The following is a 21,930-nucleotide window of genomic DNA, read 5'->3' as shown; positions in this document are numbered from 1 at the left end:
AGACAGAGAAGCAAGTGACTCGGCCAAGGTTCCTAAGTAGTAGGGGGCAGAACTGGCGTCGGAGCCCAAATCCACCGCTTCTCAATCTTGGGCCTTCCCCTCTGAACAGGCACTTAGGGAAGCCCTCTGCTACGGCACAAGTAACACTGTCGCGGGCATTTTATGGGGAGACGGACGTGGAACAATAAATTCAAACTAATTGGCGAGGTAAGGGCACTGGCATGGCAGCTGGAGCATCAGCCCCGGCTTCCTGGGCGAGATGGCTCGGGAGTTCCGTCTTTAAGGAAGCGGAGGCCAGGAGCTGGGCACTTGGAGCACAGCCAGGATGCTGGGCTGGTCTAGCAGGCACCGGCACCACAAGGACGGGCACTCAAGCACAGAAGGTTCAGCTGATTGGGGAGGATTGGACGTGCCGCGGAGGCCAGGGAACCCACAGGGGCGGCTTTGCATGGGCCAGAACCGAGGGCCTCTGACTCCAAATTTAGGGGCTCAGTCGTGCAGCTGCGGCCGCCGCAGGTAATCAGGGAAGGCTTCCTAGAGGAGGGGTTTTAAAATGCAATCCGTATTTAGCCAGCTGCAGAAAGTAAAGCCTTTCCTCTCGGCTGTCCCGTAGGGCAGACAGTGCAAATAGTCCCGTTCCCTTTGCACAGAGTGAAGACACAAGCCTGGGAGGGCCGAGTCCCCTGACAACGGTGGTGGTACTGCCAAGGGTCTTCCGACGGTCGCTTAAAGCCAGACGCTGCTGTCTTTGCTTGGTGTTAATAAATGTTGATTAGATCTGTCGGCTTGGCGCCCTTCCTGCCCCTCTAAGAGATCCCCTGAGCTCCCGTTCCAACTTGGGTCCCAAGCTAGCTGGCAGGATGCCTGGGTCCTGACTGTGGAACACTCGGAAGGAGAGAGGGAAGGTTTGGGGAAGGGGCAGCCGAACTCTCTCTTGGAGAACCCCGGCGTGTTCCGTAAAGCTGGATATTCTAAACCCTGGGGTTCCGGTCTAAGGACATTTTTCACTACAAGTAAAAGGTCAGTTTGAACGTTGCGCGCCGTAACTCAGACGCCAAAATATCTGCCGAAACCCGGGATCGAACCAGGGACCTTTAGATCTTCAGTCTAACGCTCTCCCAACTGAGCTATTTCGGCTGCGTAAAACGCTTTCTTCGCTCGCCTCATTCAGTGAAAGCTGACACTTCCGGGCTGCTCCTTTTTTTTGTCTTTATTTTTGATGAGTGCACTGGCAGATCCCCGCCCCCCCGCCCTTCTTTATTTCACTAAGTTGAAAGTACCAGAACCAGAAACTCAGGGTAAAAAAAAAAGAATCTAGAAGGTCCGGGTCCTTCCCAGCTCTGACATTCGATGTTCTAAGGGCCCTCCCAGCTTTGACATCCCGTGTTCTCCTTCCCATTTTGAGATCCTAGATTCCCTGCCAACCGGCTCGGACCCACATTCTGGATTCTGAGTCCCCGTTCTAAGGGGCCCTCAAATTTCACGCTCCAGCCCCCAGATTTCCCTCGGAGCATTGCCATTCATTCTATGGCCTCAGACTTTCAGGCCCATGACTACGGGCTGCGGGAACCTTTTCTACAGTTCCGTCTCTGTGGCGCAATCGGTTAGCGCGTTCGGCTGTTAACCGAAAGGTTGGTGGTTCGAGCCCACCCAGGGACGGGTACATTTTTTCTGAACGAAGGAAGATTTCCCAGGAGACTCTAGTCTACGAACCAAGCACCTCGGAACGGGCTCCTTTTGAGACAGGACAAGGATTTAAAGACTTATGGAGGGCCAGCCCAGGACACTGGGGGCGGCTAAGAGTATAACAAGTTCCCCACTCTTCCCAGATTGGGTGAGCGGCCCGCATCCCCAGATCACCCAGGAGCACCCCCTGGGGCACTCCCGATGCCTGGTGGGGAGGAGGGTTCGCCCTGAGTCCTCCGGGGAGGGGCAGGAGGCGACGGAACTCTAAGTCGCGCGGCTCCGGTGACCACTCCGAGGCGCCGGGCCTCTTTGGGAAGTGCACTCCCCTCCCCCTCCGCCTCCTTTCCGCTTTCACGGAACATACACCCAGACACACTTCCGCCTCCCATCCCCTCCAACCCGGAACGATTAGAGCGGAGGACCCGGGAGGTCGTTCTGAAGGCTGTGTACAAGATGGCGGCAGCGCTGGCGGGTGAGCGGAGAGAGACCCCGGGGCTAGGGAGTCGGGGGGAAGGAGAGGCGGCGAGGACCCCCGCCTCATAGCATTGGCCTCGGCCGGTTGGGTAACTGTAGATGGTCCCGTCCCCTACCCCAGCCTAGGGGTGACCCGATCTCAGCCCCGCGATCCCCGGGGAGGGGAGAGCCGCAGGGGCGGGCTCTGGGGGAACCGGCTGCGCGTGCGCACGGCCTAGCCTCTGCCCTTGCGGACCGTGGGCATCTGCCGACCTTGGCTGGGGTCTTCCACGCCGTTGTGTCCAGACTGTGTTTATTTCACTACGTTGCATCCGTCAATGTAGATAGAATTGAATTGTTAAGAATAACGGTTGAAGGCAGGAGCTCCTACGCAATCCTCTGACCCCTATCGTTGGTGACCCTGGCCCTTAACCTCTGAGCCGCGACTTACCTGCGCCAGGTGTTCTTCCTCCCTACCGAAAGCGGAGACCCTGTGCGGCCGTGACCGTACTAACTAACTGGCCTTTCTGACTTTCGTTAAAAGGTGTGCTTGACTTAGGGAAAAGCCCTGGGTTTGAATTCTACTTCTCTTTCCCAGGCACCTTGAGCAAGGCCCTTCGCCTTGCATAAAGAGCTATATAAACTTTGAAGGGCTGTGCCTTCCGTTCGTAGCAGCACGGGGCCTGGAGTCCAGACCACCCGAGTTCAAATTCAACTTCGGACAGAGATACTAGCAGTAGGACCCTGGGAAAGTCATTTAACTTTCTCTGCCTCGGTTTCTTCCTGGGCAAAATGGGGAGATTAATAGCAGGGTGGTTGTGAGGATAAAAGAATATTTGCAAAATCCTTTGCAATCTTTAAAGTGCTTCATGATGCCAGCTGAAACAAGTGAAGTGATTAGACCACAGTCACACAGCAAGCAAGTGTCTCATTTCTTCCTGAATCCTGGTCCATCCCCACAAGGACTCAGTGTCCTTATCCAAAGCTGTGAGGTCAATTTGCTCTCTCACACGATGACCTCCCCAGTTTGCTTTTCTTGTTGCCCATGCATTTCTGCCATTGAAATCTCCACACACCCCCATCCCTTATCTCATTTCTCTTCACTCCTTCCCATTTCTTTTGGGGGGGGGGGACAATAATGGTTAAGTGACTTGCCCAGGGTCACACAGCTAGTAAGTGTCAAGTGTCTGAGGCCAAATTTGAACTCAGGTCCTCCAGAATCCAGGGCCAGTGCTTTATTCACTGTGCCACCTAGCTGCTGCCCCGCCCCCCACCCCTTCTTACAGAAGAGTGAGTTTGAACATGGCATTCCTTTTGCAGAGTTTTGCTTTGGGAACCAAAGTTTAACCTTAAGTCACTTGGTTGACTTTAAATCCACAGTCCTTTTTTTATGGTTTTATATTATGTGCTTTCCTGGGTTCTGGATACAGCAAAGCAGACAAACAGCCTCTGCCTTCCCGGAGCTTATATTCTCATGGGGAAGACAGTGTCTATAAGTCGGAACATACAAGATAAATACAGTGCAGAAGGAAGGAGAGTATCCTTAAGGGGTCAGGGAGGTAGCACATGAGGTGAGCCTTGAACAAGTCCCTTTGCAGTTCTATCCTTGACCTTGTCTTCCCATAAATCTTGAATAGATTATCTGCCCAGATGCTGAAGGCCTTTCTCTCCAGATCTTTTAACAGTTCGGGTGTGATGATGATTATAATACTGTAATTAGTTTACAACTACCCCACTTGCAGTAATTAACTTGGCATGCTATTAAAAGTCTGTTTTCCTGTGGTTTCTGCCTGCAGTTCCTCGCCTGGCCCGGTATGGATTGTTTAGTTTTCGGTGAGTACTGTGGTTTCTGATATTTTACCAACAATACAGTATTTTTATGGGAGTAGAGAAAGAATCAGAATTTTAGATAGCAACAGTCTTGTAGTCTAGCCTCTTCATTTTACAGATGAGGAGACTTAAGGTCCCGGGAAATCACTTGCTTGCCCAGTGTTACATCAAGAGTTAGTGGCAGTTATCATCAGTAGAGATAGAAAGACAAGAGTGCCCAAGACACATTGATGGGGTAGGCAAGAGGTACCTTTTGGCTGAAGCTAATGGTAGCTATGGGGAAAAAATAGGCGATGAGGCAGAAAGACAAGTTGGGGCCATAGGTATAAAACTCAAAGTTTGTTTTCTAGGCAGTGGAAAGCCAATGGGGGCGGCTAGGCGGCACAGTGGATAAAGCACCGGCCCTGGATTCAGGAGTACCTGAGTTCAAATCCAGCCTCAGACACTTGACACTTACTAGCTGTGTGACCCTGGGCAAGTCACTTAACCCCCATTGCCCCACAAAAAAAAAAAAGAAAGAAAGAATAAAAAGAAAGCCATTGAAGGGCTTAGAGAAGAACAGCAAACATCATCAGAGCTGGGCTTTAGGAAGGTGTTAACTCAGGCCAGTTTTCTTCTTCTGTGCCTCATTTTCCTCATTTGCATAATGAGAGAGTTAGACTAGCTTAAAGAGAGACCCCTTCTAATTCTGTGATCATCCTGTGACAATTAAAAATTGAATCAGACTGTCTGTCTAGCATGGACCAAATGTAGGCAGATGAGCTGAGAGGATAATGAACTCAACTATTCTTTGTGTTTCTTGGTGGGATGTGATGTTGAATTCTCTCCTGACTCTTAACTGTTCCTTTGAACAGACCCAGCACAGCCCTGCAGGTTCAACTGCTCCATCAGAGTTCGGTGACAGATGCAAGCAGGTAAAAGGTAGCTTCTTAGGAGAGGCCTGTTCATTCTTTCTCTTCTTCTTTTCCAAGAGTTTCCCATGAGCATCACAGGCTCTCTTTCTATTGTAGAGCCCCAGGACTGTTGAGAAAGGGAAGAGAAGACTCAGTGGGGATTGGGTAGGGGAAAGGAATGAAGTAGATTTGCATTAAACCATTCATCTCTCCTAGTCTCCCTTATGACCAGAATTATTCATTCAGAAGTCAGCTGCCTTTAGTCAGTTCTCTGTCAGAGGTCCGTGTTGGGATGCTTCGTCCGGGGTTGGAGGGCTCTCAGAGTAGAGCCAAAGTTGGGCCTCAAACTGGGTTGGGGGCTTAGTAGGCCAAGGATGAAACAAGTGACCTTGATCTTCTTCCCGCCGTGCACTGATCACCTACTTGATAGTCTGGTTCATGTTAGCAATATATACCAGCTCCGGGTGTTCCCCTTTTCTGCAGTGCCTTAATTTAGGATTCTTCCCATTGATGTTGTACATCTCAATTTTCATTTGTGTCCCCATTTCTCAGCCCCGTTCCAGAGGGAAAGAAGAGTGGGGCAATTGTCTCCAAATCCTCCTCACTCCCAAGCAACAAGGGGGAGTATGTGATCACCAAACTAGATGACCTGATCAACTGGGCCCGGCGGGTAAGTCACCACCAGACCAGTCTTTCTTCCCTAAAGGCCTCAGTCTCCACAGCAGGCAAGGCACATGGCAACACTGAGCAAGTGAATCTCCACCTAGACCAGCCTGCAGAGGGGGCGGCCTTCCTCTTGCTTAACTGAGGCAGGTAGGAGTGAAGGACTTATGTCAGGAAGACCTGAGTTCCAGTCCTACCTCAGATGTTTACTAGCTCTGTGCCTGTGGCCGGTCACTTATTTATAACTTCTCAGCTTCAATTCCTTATCTGTAAAATGGGCATAATAATAATAACATCTACTTCATAGGATTATTTTACAAATGAGATTATGTAAAGCCTTGTGCAAGCCAGTGTGAATGCAGCCATTATCATTTACCAGGTGGAACATGTGCCCAGATTCAGCAGAAAGTCTCTGCTTCTTCCATGGGGACAAGTGTGAGAAGTAAGCAATCACCGTCTTTATCCAGTTTATTGAGGAAAATTTGGCAGGCCAAGCATAGTTCTCTAGGGCATCCACAGGAGACCTCCTGCTATCAAACTATTCGCTTGCCTTCAGACCCTTTGAATCTAACCATGATCTGGTCTAGCCCACATCTCTCCATTTTATCTATAAGAAGAGCATACAAGACTTTATCAGATGTTAACTGTAGGATTCCTTTGATCTTTCAGTCTAGTAACACTGTCCAAAAAAAAAGGGGGGGGGGGCGGCAACTAGGTGACACAGTGGATAAAGCACCGGCCCTGGATTCAGGAGGACCTGAGTTCAAATCCAGCCTCAGACGCTTGACACTTGCTAGCTGTGTGACCCTGGACAAGTCACTTAACCCTCATTGTCCCAAAAGGGGGGAAAAAAAGAAAATGCTGTTAATCCGTTCTTGCTGAAGCTGTGCTGACTCTTGTCATCACTACTTCCTTTCTGAATGTTCACTAACCTTCCCTTTAATAACACAGCCTCGAATTTTTCTAGAAATTGTAGTCAAGCTTATTGTCCTATCGTTTCCAGATTCTACTCTCTTCCATTTTTGGAAAATCGGGTTACTGCTCTCTCTAGGCCTGTGCTATTTCTCTCTCTTTTTTTTTGGTGGGGTAATGAGGGTTAAGTGACTTGCCCAGGGTCACACAGCTAATAAGTATCAAGTGTCTGAGGCCAGATTTGAACTCAGGGACTCCTGAATCCAAGGCCAGTGTTTTATGCACTGCGCCACCTAGCTGCCCCCTGTTTCTCTTACAGTATCACAGATATTGAGCTGGAAGAGACTCCAGAGTCCATCTAGTTCTCGTTCTCTCTCTTTCTCTCCCCCTCCCTCTCTCCTCTCTCTCTCCCTCTCTCCTCTCTCCTCTCTCCCTCTCTCCCTCTTTCCCTCTCTCTCTCTCTCTCTCTCTCTCTCTCTCTCTCTCTCTCTCTCTCTCTCTCTCTCTCTCACACACACACACACACACACACACACACACACACACACACACACACACACACACACCCTTCTCCAGTGGAGAAACTGGCTCTAAGATGTTAAGTGACTTGCCTAAGGTCATAAAGACAGTACTCTTCAGAGGTGAAATTTGAACACAGGTCTTCTGGCTCCAGAGCTAGTGTTCCTCCCATGGTACCCTGTTCTCCACTGTCTGTCAGACTTGACAGTGACTTAGCAATCACCACTTCCATTCCTTTCAGTCCCCTGACATGTCCTTTGTCTGGGCCAGATGACTGGACCTCATCACAGGTAGCTAGGTTCTTTCTCAATCTCTCCAGCTTCTTTTGGGTATTGATTCCCCTGGGAGTCACTTTCATTCTGTCCTTTTCAGTGCAAGAATCAGTCTCCTTTGCAGAGGAAACAGAAACAAAGTCCTAGATGGTTCTTTCTCCCTGCTCTCTCTGTTGCTGTGTATCAGGCCTTCCATCCTCAGACCTCCAGGGCCTAAAAGCCTTTTCTGTTGAGGTATAACTCAAGCTCCGTCTTCTGTCCTTCCCTGAATCTCCCTTCCTCCCTCCCAGGCTCCTGGGGGTTAATCACTTTTATCCACTTGGACTTAGTCACTGTATATATACTCCCCTCCCTTTCCCAACTGGAGTGTAAGGTTCTTGGGAAGAGAGAATGTTTCATTCTTTGGGCTTGTACCCCCAGTGCCTAGCACCAAGCCTGGCGTGTAGCAGAGCTTAGTAAATGCTTGTTCATTCACTGGTTGATTTGATCCATCCGCAGCCGTCCTGGCCTCTCTCTGTTCCCCTTTCCCCCAGTACAGTTTTAAAAATAAAACTGTCTTTTTGGTCTTAGCTTTCCTTGACAATATCAGCTCATCCCCAAACATTATTCTTTTTTCTTCCTGATGCTCTTTTTTCAGGACTCTGCTGGGGTATTGTATTCATCCTCTGTTACCTGCCTTTGTTTCTATCTTCTCTATGTGACTTTGAACAATCCAAGTTGACTAATAGAGTTCCTTGGGCCTTCACAGTGATCTCTTTAGACAAACTACCCCTTTTTGTGTTTTCCAGATTTCATTTTTCAGGCCTGCTCATCCTTGCTTGGCTGACTTTGCCTGTAGCATTTTAATCTTTGCCATCCTCCCTTATCATTTTTCTGGGTCCTTTGAAGTCTGTTCTCCCCAGCCTAGGGCACATGTCACTTAAGGGCCAAGCTTCCTCCTTTCCTCCACATTCTCAGATGGAATAGAGTCCTCCCTCCAGTGTTCCCAGCATTCCCACCCTCGTGCCCATTCTCTGCCTTGTTGGAGAGAGCCAGATCCAGGATAGATGCTCTCTGCTTGGGGCTTCTTCCTTTTGCAGGGTGAAGTCCCTCAGGCCAGTCGTGAAGATGTTAGGTGCTCTGCTTCCAGCAGAAGTTGGGACTCTTGAAAGCCCCATCTCTCCGCTGTGATGCTTCTGGGTCCTGCCCATGATTCCATCTCCCGAACTCCTCTGTAGAATGTTCTCATCTACTGTCACCCACCTGTTTTCATCATGCTCCCTGCTCTCGTCCCTAAATTTCCTTGTACAAGTACATCTTATTGCTAATAACAATGCTAGCTAGCCTTATACTGCACTTCAGAACTTACCAAGTTTTGTGTTAACTGGGGGGAAGAGGCTCTTATCCTCATTCTACAAATGAGGAAACCGAAGAGAAAAGAGGTTAAGTGGCTTGTGCACAGTGACACAAGTGCCTCAGAAGCAGAACTTGAACTCCCTTCTTCCCGGCTTCATCCCCCAAGATTCAGGGTCTTTAGCCAAACCTCTGGAGCTCAAATTTGCTTTCTAGACTTGTTGCTTGTTGCCCATACATTTCTGCCCCTGAAATCCTACCCAAGCCAGCCTGTGTCTTTTTTTTTGTGGGGCAGGGAGGGTTAAGTGACTTGCCCAGGGTCACACAGCTAGTATGTGTCAAATGTCCGAGGCCGGATTTGAAATCAGGTCCTCCTGAATCCAGGGCTGGTGCTTTATCCATGGCACCATCTAACTGCCCCCATCCCTGTTTCTCTTAATCCTTTCCTTCCTACCTCCTGCAGAGGAGAAAGGCCAAACATGAGATTCTCTTTACATACTTTTGTTTGGGGAACCAAGGTTTAACCTTATGCCACTTGGTTGTACTTTAAATCACCAGATACTTTTTTATGGTTGCTTTATAATAGTTGTCTTGTCCTTTCATCTTTTCTGTTGTAGGTCTCCAGGTATAGTAAACTCTAGTTTACCTGGAATCTAAGCAACCAGGCAATGTTAGTAAGAGACCATTTTTCTGGGCTTATCTTTTATGAAAGAAAACTAGATCAGGAAATTTTATTCAAAAACCATCCCTGAAAGTTGCATGCACTGAATCTTCTGCCCACAGCTACGCCTACATCGCCCTGAGCTGGGAGCCAGGAGACCTGGCTTCGGATCCCAGATCTTCCCCTGGCACGTTGTGTGACCTTGAGGAAGTCCTCTGAGCTGCAGGTTCCTCATCCATAAAATGAGGAGGTTGGAGGAGATTCTTTCTGAGGTCCCTTCTAGCTCTGATAGTCTGTGATTCAATGAATTGATAGTCCTTTCAAATGAAAATGAATGTTCAAAGCATGGCTGAAAAGAAGAGATATGAGAGGGCCCTCTCACCCCCTCCCTTTGCCAAGGCGGGAGTCCAGAAGGCTTCCACGCTGCACATATTTTCAGACTTTTTCAATGTATTGATCAGTAATGTTGATTTTTTTTTCCCTCCTTTTCTTTTTTTTGTCTTCAAAAAATACCATTTGTTATATTGGATGGCTCTCTGGGAGAGGGAGGATTCTGGGGAAAACAGTGGTGTTGAAAAAAAAGGCAAAAGACATCAGTGAAAACTTTATTATTATTTTTTAAGTGTTCAGAACAATGACCCTAAGGACTTTCAGGAATCTTGGTCAACAAAGGCAAATTCAATTGTTCCTAACTAGGCTTTGTGATTTAGTGAAAAGAGCAGGGAACTAGGAGTCAGTAAGACTGACTTCACGTTCTGGCTCTGCTACTTCCTGGCTGTGTAACCTTAGCCAGGTCACTTCTTGAGGCCTTTGTTTCATCATCTGATAAATAAAGATTTTGGACCTCTGGTGTCCCTTATAGCCCTGTGATCCTCTACTTATTGAAAGAAATACAGTATTTTAAATGACGCCTTTTTTTCCTGAGAATAATGGTTTTTTGCTTAACCCTGAGTTAAATTTGAGAATCCAGTTAATCAGAATACCCCCACACATTTTTGTTGATCAAGATTTTAGTTTGCAAAGAATATTAGTATCTCTGCTTCTAGGTCAGGGCTTCTTAAACTTTTTCTACCCTTGATCCCTTTTCATCCAAGAATTGTTTATGCCACCCCAGGTAAAGAGGTATATAAAATTGGTAATGGGGCAGCTAGGTGGTGCACTGGATAAAGAACCGGCCCTGGATTCAGGAGGACCTGAGTTCAAATATGGCCTCAGACACTTGCCACTTACTAGCTGTGTGACCCTGGGCAAGTTATTTAACCCTCATTGCCCCGCAAAAAAAAATTAAAATTGGTATACATAACCTTCTATTGTTGCCAGATTTTTCAGGACCCCTACATTCAGTTATGTGACCCCAGATGGGGTTGTGACCCACGATTTAAGAAGCTTTGTTCTAGGTAGGGATGCCTTCAGAAAGGGGAAAAACCTGCTCTCTCCATATCTTTTGTATGTTCTAGAGCTATACAGGCCTAGAGTGAGAGAAGAACTCCAAGGTTCAGCCCAACTCCCTACCTAATGCAAAGAGCCTGTGAGGCTACCTCTTCTTTTTCTTTTTTCTCTCCTTAGTCATTTGGTTGTATACAACTCTTCATGACCCTATTTGGAGTTTTCTTGACAGAGATGCTGGAGTGGTTTGCCATTTCCTTCTCTAGCTCATTTGACAGATGGGGGAAACTGAGGCAAACAGGGTGAAGTGAGTTCTCCAGGGTCACACAGCTAGTAGGTGTCTAAGGCTAGTTGAACTCTTGATGGTCCTCCTGATGCCAGGGCTTGTGCTCTACCTGCTCTGCCACCTTCTCCTTTCAGATAGCTCTTAATTCTTAGGAATTTCTTATATTGAGATGAAATCCATATCCCTGTAACAGAATATGACTACTTCCCCTACCTGTAAGTGATCCTAGACCCAGAATGTTTCATTTACGCGGAACACAAAACATCCCTCTTTTCTTTGCCTTCGTTCCCACCCCCCACACCCCCTCCATCAGCATGTGTTCTTGCCTCAGTTCAGGCCTTGCCTCAGTTCAGGCTTTTGGGTTAAACTCAGTGAGCGGCTTCTCCTCTCTTTAGAGTTCCCTGTGGCCCATGACCTTTGGGTTGGCATGCTGTGCCGTGGAGATGATGCATATGGCAGCCCCCCGATACGACATGGACCGGTTTGGAGTGGTGTTCCGGGCCAGCCCACGTCAGTCAGACGTGATGATCGTAGCTGGCACTCTCACCAACAAAATGGCACCGGCTCTCCGAAAGGTACCCCCCCCTCCCCCAAGAAAGCCCAAGCATAGCCCTGATAGGGGCAGAGACAATCTGTGCTTGGCAAGGAGCAAGTCTGTTTTACCAAAGACAGCAAAGAGCTGCTTGAGGGAGGATGTTTCTTATTTTCTGTGGTCTGTGTTGGGAGAAAACAGACACCTGAGAATCAAAAGCTTCTGCTGAGAGCTACAGGACTCCAAGTCGTTCAGATTCAGATTTGGGCAGAGTAACCTGTGGTATGGATGGATGAGATCAGCTTGTAGGTCTATCAGAGATAGGAGAATGCAGGAGACCCCTTCAAGCTGAGGAGGCTTTCAGTGACCCTGCCCAGCCCAGGCCTCCACCAGACAGCACCCCCTCTGATCCTCGATGGGGCAGTATCTAGTCGCTAGGCTCTAGCACCAGATGAATCTAATTACGCAGGTAGCTGACAGTAAGATTGGCAACTCTGTGTTCCAGGTATATGACCAGATGCCAGAGCCTCGTTACGTAGTCTCCATGGGAAGGTAAGTGAAGAGTGGACACCATTTTTTTCCATTTCTTTGTGAGCAGGGTGTGAATCATGGGTGAACCAAAGCAGTGTTACTATGCCAGAAGCCGTGGGGGAATCCAAAAGCTACCCATGAGCCCTTGGTCCCTGTCTTGAGAACTTCCTCTCTCGCTGGGGAGTCCAAGAAACACCTTTAGAATGATATCAGAGTGTGAAATAGTGTGGCATGGGCTATAATGAGATTGGGAGCCTATGCCGGAAGCCAGGACGTCATCAGCTCCACACCTGTGAATTTCTCTGAAATGATCACCCCAAGAAAGACAAATTAGAAATGGTCCCCAGGGTGGACGGTGGGAGAACTTGAGGAAGATGTGAGAAATGCAATGTGAAATTAATGAGATATTCTAGAAAAGTAAAAAGAGAGGCATTGGGGCATGATGGAGGGGGTGCTAAGTGGAACGTTGAGAATAGGGCTGGGGTCAAGAGAGGCCTAGGTTCAGCTCTTACCTTGGACACTTACTGGTTATGTTAATGGTAAGTCATTTAAACCTCATGGATTTTTTCATCTGGAGATCAAGAAAAAGAATGCTTGTATTGCCTCCCATGTGGAGCTGTTGGGAGGAAAATGCCTGGCAAACCATCCTAAGCCCCCAAACATGTGAGACCAGCTGTAAAAATCAGGAAGTGATTCAGAGCAACAGAAAGTACACAGATGATGCTTCACATCAGCTACAGTGAGGAGAGAGAAGCTTCAGTCTGCATGTATCCCCAAACTAGGCACCCCAGAGTAGGCACAAGCAAATACTCGGTGAATCCCTTGAGTAGCTGTGACTACTGGGCCAAAGGAAGGGTCTTGTCAGGAAGATTCTCTACAATGATAATGTGGAAAGAGCCTCAGACAGTGTTTGAGATGAAATAAGAATCTCCTTAGGAGGGGGCAGCTAGATGGCACAGTGGTTAAAGCACTAGCCCTGGATTCAGAAGGACCTGAGTTCAAATCCAGCCTCAGGCACTTGACACTCACTGAGTGACCCTGGGCAAGTCACTTAACCCTCATTGGCCCGCAAAAAAAAAAAAAGAAACCCTGGACCCAAGTCCTGTCTCTAACAATTAACTACATGCATGACATTGAGCAAATCACTATTCCTTCTACGTCTGAAATTCTCCCTCTGTAAAATGATAGGGTGGTAATTGGTCTTTGTGGTTCCTTTTCTCACATCCTGACATTCTGTAACTACTGAAGGAATTCAGGTCTTCTCTATTGGCATGGGCAGAGAAGGCTTTCCTTTAGGAACTTGGTGCTAAGATTGGACCAGGAGGATTTGCGAGTGGAGTCAAGTCCTTGGAGAAGAACTTTACCCAAGACAGGCAGATGAAGTCAAAATATGGGAGATTGAGAAGGTCATAGCATTTGATTCAGCTCCCCATTGGAGAGACTCAGCACTTTCCTGCTCCCTCCTTCCTTGGGGCACTCTTGCTGTCCCAGTAACTAACTTCTCCGCTCAAGAAGAATTAACCTTTTCCCTCTGACCTTGGATAACAAGAGACAATGCGTCCAGTGGTCAGTTCTTTCTAGTCCCAGCCAACTTCCAGAAAACAGAGAGTTCTATACCTAGATGGGAATTGGAATTGCTAGAAACAACTTGTCCCTGGGCTACTAGAAAGAATAACCGAACCAAATGTAGCTGTTCTAGAGAAACTGAGACTCCTCGGCACAGAGGCAGAACGCTACATCCCTCCGAAGATTGTGTTGCTTATTTTTGCTTAACTGCTTTACTTTATTACAGGGGAGGGCTCGGGTGGGGGGAGGGGGAGGCTGCTAGTGGTGTATATTTCATGTAAACAGAGGACAGAAATACAATTTGAGAAAATGCATGAGGGCTGGCAAGAAGAAAACGAACACGACAGATTAAGTGATGCTGAGGAGACCGGTTTGGCAAAGGGTTCATGTCCAGGACCAGGATATAGGATGAGAAAGGTCCAATGGTATGAGGGCTCTCTTGGCATCTGTTACTGGGAAACCCCAGGACTGTCTGGATCCTTCCAAACTATCAGGGAGAACTTGGAAAGCCAGAACAGAAGCCCCTCGAGGCCCAGCCCTGGTCCAGTTTGTGTGTTTGTGCCCCGAGTATGTAGCCCCAAGCTAGCCACCCCCGAGTAGGCACTAGCAGATGCTCAGTCAAGCCCCGAGTAGCTGTGACTACTGGGCTGTGGCCCAGAAAAATTTGGGCTTCTTTGAGCTGGAGCCACGCTGAGCAGTTTCCCTCTAGTCACCCACAAAGGCTTCCATGCCTGGAGTGAAACGACCTCCCAGGTGAGGCTCGTTTCGTGGGCCTGGTCTTCGTGGGCTGCTGGGCTTGGATGTGGGACAGACTCAGAAAGCCTAAGGAGCAGCAGATGTGGACACTGGGAAGGGCCTGTAGGAATCAGGCTCTCATTCTGTGATGACCACAGTCTCATAAACCCTCCGACCTTCAGTTTTTTCACATGTAAAATGGGCGTGGGTTGATAATAACCCTTATTGCTAATAACAATACTAGCATCTCTATGGTGCATTAAAGTTTGCAGGCATTTTATGTGGGTCATCTCATTTGATCTTCCCAAAACAACCCCAAGAGGTATATGCTATTATTTTCCTCATTTTACAGATGGGAGAAACCGAGGCAGACGGGTGACTTGTGGCATGATGGGTAGGGCACTGGATGGAATTAACTACCTCACAGTCATAATGAGCAAAGTGACTTTGTATACCTGAAATGCGCTGGAGCTGTGAGATAATTCTTATTATCCTCTCCCTCCTTTTCTTAACAGCTGTGCTAACGGCGGAGGATATTACCACTACTCGTACTCTGTAGTGAGAGGATGTGACCGCATTGTGCCCGTGGACATCTACGTCCCAGGTAGAGGAGCCAACTCTTCCTTAGCCACAATATGCCAGAGCCCAGCTCTGCTGGGCAGTGTGTTGCAGCACTAGGAGGGACCTGTAGTTGACCGCAGCTTCCCCACACCCCCAATTTTACAGATGGGGAAACTGAGGACCATAGAAGGGAAGTGACTTCCCCAAGGTCATTCAGAAAGCCAGGGGTAAAAGTATTGTGAGGTATAAGTATGTGAGAATACAGGTAATAAGCCTGATTGTGCCTCAAACTTGAGGTATTTCTTGCAGATGGGATGCCTTTGGTGCATTAAAACCTTTGTAATTCCTCAGCAGAAGCCTCTAATTACCTGTTTCTGTGTAGACATACAGTACCTCACTGGCTTGTTACTGACTTGCCATCTCGGAATGGCATGAAGGTGCAGTGGAAAGAGCAGGGACTTTGTGCTGAGGTTCAGATCTTGCCTTTGCTCTTCACCGGCTGTGTGGATTTGGACAGGTGCATCCCCTCTGCCCTCCCTGACCCTCTGTTTCCTCATCTGGCTGGACAAAATGATGGCCAGACAAGAGGGTCTCTAAGGACCCTCGCTGCTTTAAGTCCTGTGATCCTCTCAGTACATCCCTCACCTTCTCTGCACCTCGGTTTTCCCATCTAAAATAAGGAGGTTGGACTGTAGGATTCTGAGTTACTTTCCAGCTCTCTCATTGAGTGACTGGTACATGGTCATTGACAAAACCAAATCATTGATCCACAATCCAGTTGAGATTCAGAGAAGAAGCACAAAAGGCTTCAGAGCCCCCGGGTTGATGTCTTAGAATCCCAGTGCTGAGACTCAGTGGCTTTCCTCAGAGCAGAGGCCAAAGGCCCTCTAAGAGGCAGCCGCCTTTTACCCTGCACACAGTTCTGACCATATGCCCCTGGGTCATCCGAAGTGCAGCCTAGAGCAGAGCAGAAGCAGCAAGAGGGAAGGGCCTTGGGGACCTCAGAGCAGAGGAAGTGGGTGCTGCCATCAAGGAGGGAAACAGAAGCCACAGAAAGGAAGCAGGTGAGACCTCAGATGGCCCTTTGGTGCCCGGGTGGAGGCAGAAATCCAAGGCCTGGGGCCTCCAGTTCAGTTAATGGTCGCTCGAGGTGATGGACTCAAGAAAGATTCAACTAAACTCACTGAGCCATAGATCCTCAAGTAGGTGGAGCCTCACCGGCCACCTGGCCAGTCTATACCTGAGTAGGAATACTATCAGGAACAACAGTGGATAAAGCACTGGCCCTGGATTCAGGAGGACCTGAGTTCAAATCCAGCCTCAGACACTTGACACTCACTAGCTGTGTTACCATGGGCAAGTCACTTAACCCTCATTGCCCTGCAACAACAACAACAAAAAAGACCATCTGGTCCCTTGAGTCCCTTCTTGCCCCCAATCTAAGAACTCAGTGGAGTTGGTTTTATTCAGACCTTGAGCGTGAGTCAGTTTCTGTTCTGAAATTCTCCCTCTAGGGGGCAGCCGTCAGCCTGTGGGTTTTCTCCCCAAAAAGGCATCCAGTATTCCTGTCCTCTCTCTCTTTCCCAGGGATTCCCTTGTATAAAGTGCTGTTGGTGGGTCCTGCCACCTCTGCTTTAGAAGTATACGTGGCCAGGGGGCAGCTAGATGGCACAGTGGATAGAGCACCGGCCCTGGAGTCAGGAGTACCTGAGTTCAAATCCGGCCTCAGACACTTAATACTTACTAGCTGTGTGACCCTAGGCAAGTCACTTAACCCCAATTGCCTCACTAAAAAAAAAAAAAGAAGAAGAAGTATACGTGGCCAGGGCAGCTGGGTGGCGCAGTAGATAGAGCACTGGCCCTGGAGTCAGAAGTACCTGAGTTTAGATCCAGCCTCAGACACTTTACACTGACTAGCTGTGTGACCCTGGGCAAGTCACTTGACCCCAATTGCCTCACTAAGAAAAAAGAAGTATACGTGGCCATTTAGTGTAAGCCAGTGTATTGGTAGCATTGGTGGGGGGAAAGAGCCCTGCTGGGCCAGGCTGGCATCAGAAGGCTGGCCTGTGCCCTGGTCTGGAAGATGAAGGAGAGCATAATCCTCACCCATTATTTCCTAGGCCTGTTGTGAAGATTAGGGTGCATGAAGGCACTTTGCTGCTATTGATGTGTGAGGACCCAAAGGCCTGCTGTCCTGTAGGACACCTGGCAGCATCAAGACAGCATTTACAGCCCCGTGTTAGGGTTTGGTGTCCAGGGTGCCTCCTCTGCCCAGTTCATGTGAGCTCCTGATTCCTTTTGCTAGGCTCCCTGGCTTGCTCGGGGCTGGGCTCTTTTCTGGGCCCAATGCCAGAAAAACAGTCTCAGAAAAGACCTCTGAGGGAAGCTGGCCCATCTTGTGTGTGAGCAGAAGTCCCTTCTTTGCCTTCCCTCCACCTGAACAGCCAGCCTGCACTTAAAGACCTCTAGGCTGGAGGCAAAGGCTCAAGTTGGAGGATCTGAATCCAGATCCTGGTTCCAATATCAATGTTTGTGACCCTGGGCAAGTCATAGCCTCCTTGGGCCTCAGCCACCTCCTCTTTAAAAGGAGGGTCATGAGGGCCCTTTTAGCTCAAATCCAGTGGTCTCTTAGCTCTTTATCGCCTCCCTTCCCACTTTCCTCCAAGCTGGACTCTTGAAGCCTTCTTGGCTCTCGTGTTGTGTCCCCTGTGATCCACAGCCATCTAAGCTCCATGTCCAGGACACAGCAGCCTGATTTTATCCAAATTAAGCACATGTGCAGTTAGCCGCAAGGCATTTGATGTCAACTGATACAAGTGTTGGTGCTAGTAGAGGTTTGGAAGAGGAGGCTAGCAGAGGAATGGAAGGGAGAAAGCATGTATTAAAGTACTTACTATGTGCCCTCGCCCTGTGCCTAGCACTTTACAAGCATTGCCTCATGCAAACCTCACAACAACCCTGGGAGGCAGGGTTATTATTAAAGGGAAACTGAGGCAGGCAGGTTAAGTGATTTGCCCAGGGCTACAGCCAATAAATGTCTGGCTGGATTTGAATTCAGGTCTTTCTCACTCCAGGACAACACTCTATCCACTGTGCTGTTTCTAGGAAGAGGAAAAAGGGAGAGAAGGGAATGTGGAAATGAAAGAAGTCTGGAGATCATCCAGTGTAATCAGTCCTTCCCTTTTGTAGATGAGGAAGGAAGCTTAGATTCAGAACCAGGCAGGAACACAGCCAAGACCGCAAACACAAACACACACATGCATGAGCGCGCACACACACACACACACACACACACACACACACACACACACTCTCTCTCCACTTGCCATCCCTCCATCCCTGTGCTTTTGCACTTTCTGTCCCTGATGCCTGAAACACTCCCTTTTCACCCTCGTCTCACTTCCTGCAGACAGTCGTGGGGAAACTGCTGGTCCCAGAAGTCTGAGAGTGACTTGGAGGGTAAATGGCTCTAATAACATAAGGAGCACCCTGGAATAGAATAGCTTTAAGGAAGTGTCCAGTGCTTTGTCCTTTGTCCTCCCTTGCCTGGCAAGGATGTAACTGTACATGGTGTGTTTCCCTTCAGGCTGCCCTCCCACAGCTGAAGCTCTGCTCTATGGGATCCTGCAGCTCCAGAAGAAAATCAAACGGGAGAAGAGGCTCAAGGTGTGGTACCGGCGGTGACCACGGCCCCGCTTCTGGCCCTAAGGGCCCCTTTTTGTGATCTCATGCTATGTGAATGTCAATAAAATGCCCAGATAACAGACACTGTTGTCTCTGCTTGGTAGGACAGCCTGGCTTGGTGGATAGAGGGAGCCCTCCACTCAGATCCCTTCACTTAATTCCACGGGGCCTCAGTTTTCCCTTCTTTACGGTTAGGCTAGATGACCTCTAAGGCACCTCCGAGCCCTTTGTCCCGTACAAGTGTGTGCTGAGTCCTGGGGGGTTATGGGCTGGATAGCATTGAAGGCAAGGCCATGAGGCCTTGTGACTAGAGAGCTAGCTGATCCATTTCTGGGAAGTCATCGTGCAAGTGCCAGCCACTAGAGGCTCCAAACAAGGCATCCCCACTACCCTGAGCACGGTGCCGTCCCCAGGGCCCACTCAGGATGCCATACAGAAGAGGCTCACAAGTGACAAGGAGCCCACTGGTCACAGGCGAACCTCACTGTGGGATGTGTGTGCATTCAGTCTTTGTCACTCAGATCATTTTAACTTTTGCTGGGACAGCTCACTTTGGGAATGCTGGTGAATCCCTATGTAAGGGGAAGAATCCTCTGTGACTTATGATATATATAGTAGGTGCTCAATAAACTCTTGTTGGTGATCATGATGGAGAGTTGACTAGTTCATCATTTACCTAGCCTGGGTGTTGGAATACTATGGGCCAGAAGACCTCCAGGGTTTCTTGCAGCTTGGATGTGATGTATTAGGCCCTTCCCTTCCCCAAAAGGCCCTCCCAGCTCTCATCGTCTGTGGTTCTTTCTGGGTTTCAGCCTCATCACAGACCAAGATTTGCTGAGGCTGTGCTGGGTCCCTAGTCGTGAGATTTCTTGTTTTACTCTAGGTGGAGGTGTTGGCAGACTGATAGGCCGTGCACATTGTCTCAAGGCAGGGTGGCCCCTCCACAGGCCATTCTTTTTAGAACACAAAGAGATCCTTCAGGAATGATGAGAAAGACTCTTGAGTTTTCCTTTCGCACCAGAGTCTGTGTTCTGAGGTCCGGTTTCCCCAGGGGCCCTGGTTTGAGGAAGCCTCATGGCCATAACGGAGAGGACTGGAGAGTCATGTGGGCTGTTTGATTTCTTGAGCAAGGTCCCTTCTCTGAGTGTTTCTGATGGATCTGTGATCCCACGAGGACAAAGGACCCCATTCACAGGCATGGCCCACAATCCCCGGTTTTGTCCACTTCTCTCCATAAATCCTCACTGGGGTCTCTCCTCTGGCTCTTTTAAGGTTCAGGGATACCAGGGCCGACACTCAGGCTGTCCCACTTTCCTCTGGTCGGGAATATCTTGGAAGTAATGCATGCTGCCCCCTCCCACACCTCCCATTACCAGATTATCAGATACAGCAGCCTGCGTGTGCACACTGCCCACTACAGACACACACACACACACACACAAACACATCCCTCTCTCCACTGCCTTTCAGCATCACCTATAACTGATGTTTCAAGATCATGGTGTGTTCCATAATCTACGACCATGTAGCATCACTTGAAGCCTATTAGTGATGAAATGAGGCTTTCCTGAGAAATAAGTCATGTAATTTTGGAAAGAAATCATCCAACCTGATTTCAATTGTAGGCTTAGCTGATAGACGGCAGTGGACCAACTCCATGGGATGCCTACCCCACTGCCAGGGTATAATCTAGGTCCTGTCTTTCATCGTTACTGCCTGCCTCACAGAGTTATTTTAAGGAAAACACATTGATATAAAAATGAAGACCATTTGAGGCAGCTAGATGATGCAGTGGATAAAGCACTGACCCTGGATTCAGGAGGGCCTGAGTTCAAATTCGACCTCAGACACTTGATACTAGCTGTGTGACCCTGGGCAAGTTATTTAACCCTCATTGCCCCACACAAAAAAAGTTCATCTTGTAAAATTAGAAGGAAACAGACATGGTCCCAAAGATATGAGAAGACACCTCCCTTCATGGGTATGGAAAATGACATATCTTTTCAGATTTTTTTTCAGTGTTTTGATGAGTTTAGCTTATTTTTTTTTCTCTTCACTTTTTTTTTTTTAGTGAGGCAATTGGGGTTAAGTGACTTGCCCAGGGTCACACAGCTAGTAAGTGTTAAGTGTCTGAGGCCGGATTTGAACTCAGGTCCTCCTGAATCCAGGGCCGGTGCTCTATCCACTGTGCCACCTAGCTGCCCCGAAAAAATTTTTTTTTAAAAAAGTGAAGAGGGGCAGCTAGGTGGTGCAGTGGATAGAGCACCGGCCCTGGATTCAGGAGGACCTGAGTTCAAATCCGGCCTCAGACACTTAACACTTACTAGCTGTGTGACCCTGGGCAAGTCACTTAACCCCAATTGCCTCACTAAAAAAAAAAAAAATTCTATATGGGATAAGTGAGGAGGAATTTTGTTGTTCAGTCATGTCCAGCTTTTCATGAACCCATGGACCACACCATGCCAGGCTCTTCTGTCCTCCAGTATCTCTCACAGTCTAAGTTCATGCTTGTTGCTTCCATGATACGATCTATCCACCTCATCCCCTGTGTCCCCTTTTCCTTTGGCCTTTCGGTCTTTCCCAACATTGGGGAATAAAGGGGTAGATTTAGGTGATGTGAGAGCAAAAGATATCAATCTTTAAAATGTCAAGTTATTATTTGTTCAGCCATCTAGAGTCTCACTGTCCGGTGAGCTTCCACAAGCAGTCTCTCTCGTGTGGCTGAATGTATCAATGGGCTTGCGGTTGGCAGACCTGGTAATCATTTTTTCAACAGGAAGATTAGGCAATAGGATGGGTTCGAGTAGAGATGGCTCAGGGTGGAGAGCACCTGCCATCCTGTAGATTCATTTCTGGCTTGAGCGACCTTCAAAGGCCCATTTGCTTCCTTGTATCCGCCCCCCCCCCATTTCTTTCCCCTTTCTCCTCCTTCACCTCTTCTCTATTCTTTTCTTTTTTTTTTTTAGTGAGTCAATTGGGGTTAAGTGATTTGCCCAGGGTCACACAGTATTCTTTTCTCCTAATCTTTCCTATCCCCACATTTCTTCCTTCTTCCCTTCCCTTACACACACACACACACACACACACACACACACACACACACACACACACACACACACACACCTGGCAGAATCAAGAAGGAAAAAACCCGGGCCCCCAAAGAGGTCAGAATTCCTTTATTTATTCAGGCTTTCTGCTACAGATGAGAAGGTGCAGGGCCTTCCCTTCCTGCACAGGACTTCAGCAAAATACCTCATCTGAAGAGCAGCAAAATCTATAGAGAGGGCCTCACAGTGTATTAGTAGCTAAGGCCTTCAAATGGACCTCCACAGGGAAGCAGACCAAAGGGGAACAAATGGGGTATAGTGGAACATGCCTGGAGCCTAGAATTTCTCAAACTCTAGACTTCGGTTTGATAGAACACTGGG

General features: G+C 48.4%; 1 protein-coding gene and 2 non-coding genes across 3 annotated transcripts; 2 read left to right on the top strand and 1 right to left on the bottom strand.

Moving 5' to 3' along the window:
* Window positions 1–1,064: 1,064 nt before the first annotated feature.
* On the bottom strand, window positions 1,065–1,137 carry TRNAF-GAA. Its single transcript has one exon. It is a non-coding gene; the product is annotated as a tRNA-Phe (tRNA).
* Window positions 1,138–1,585: 448 nt separating this feature from the next.
* Window positions 1,586–1,659, top strand: TRNAN-GUU. The gene has a single exon. It is a non-coding gene; the product is annotated as a tRNA-Asn (tRNA).
* Window positions 1,660–1,750: 91 nt separating this feature from the next.
* Window positions 1,751–19,151, top strand: NDUFS7 (NADH:ubiquinone oxidoreductase core subunit S7). Its single transcript, XM_043977599.1, is given in 9 exon segments — window positions 1,751–1,927; window positions 1,930–2,158; window positions 3,936–3,972; window positions 4,824–4,883; window positions 5,415–5,532; window positions 11,289–11,468; window positions 11,931–11,977; window positions 14,773–14,861; window positions 18,405–19,151. Coding segments are annotated over 9 exon segments (1,020 nt in total). The 5' UTR covers window positions 1,751–1,765; the 3' UTR covers window positions 18,503–19,151.
* Window positions 19,152–21,930: the final 2,779 nt, after the last annotated feature.

The sequence above is a fragment of the Dromiciops gliroides genome, chromosome 1, assembly GCF_019393635.1.
Source record: "Dromiciops gliroides isolate mDroGli1 chromosome 1, mDroGli1.pri, whole genome shotgun sequence".
Classification (NCBI taxonomy): Eukaryota; Metazoa; Chordata; class Mammalia; order Microbiotheria; family Microbiotheriidae; genus Dromiciops; species Dromiciops gliroides.
This window is presented reverse-complemented; position numbering and strand designations above follow the sequence as displayed.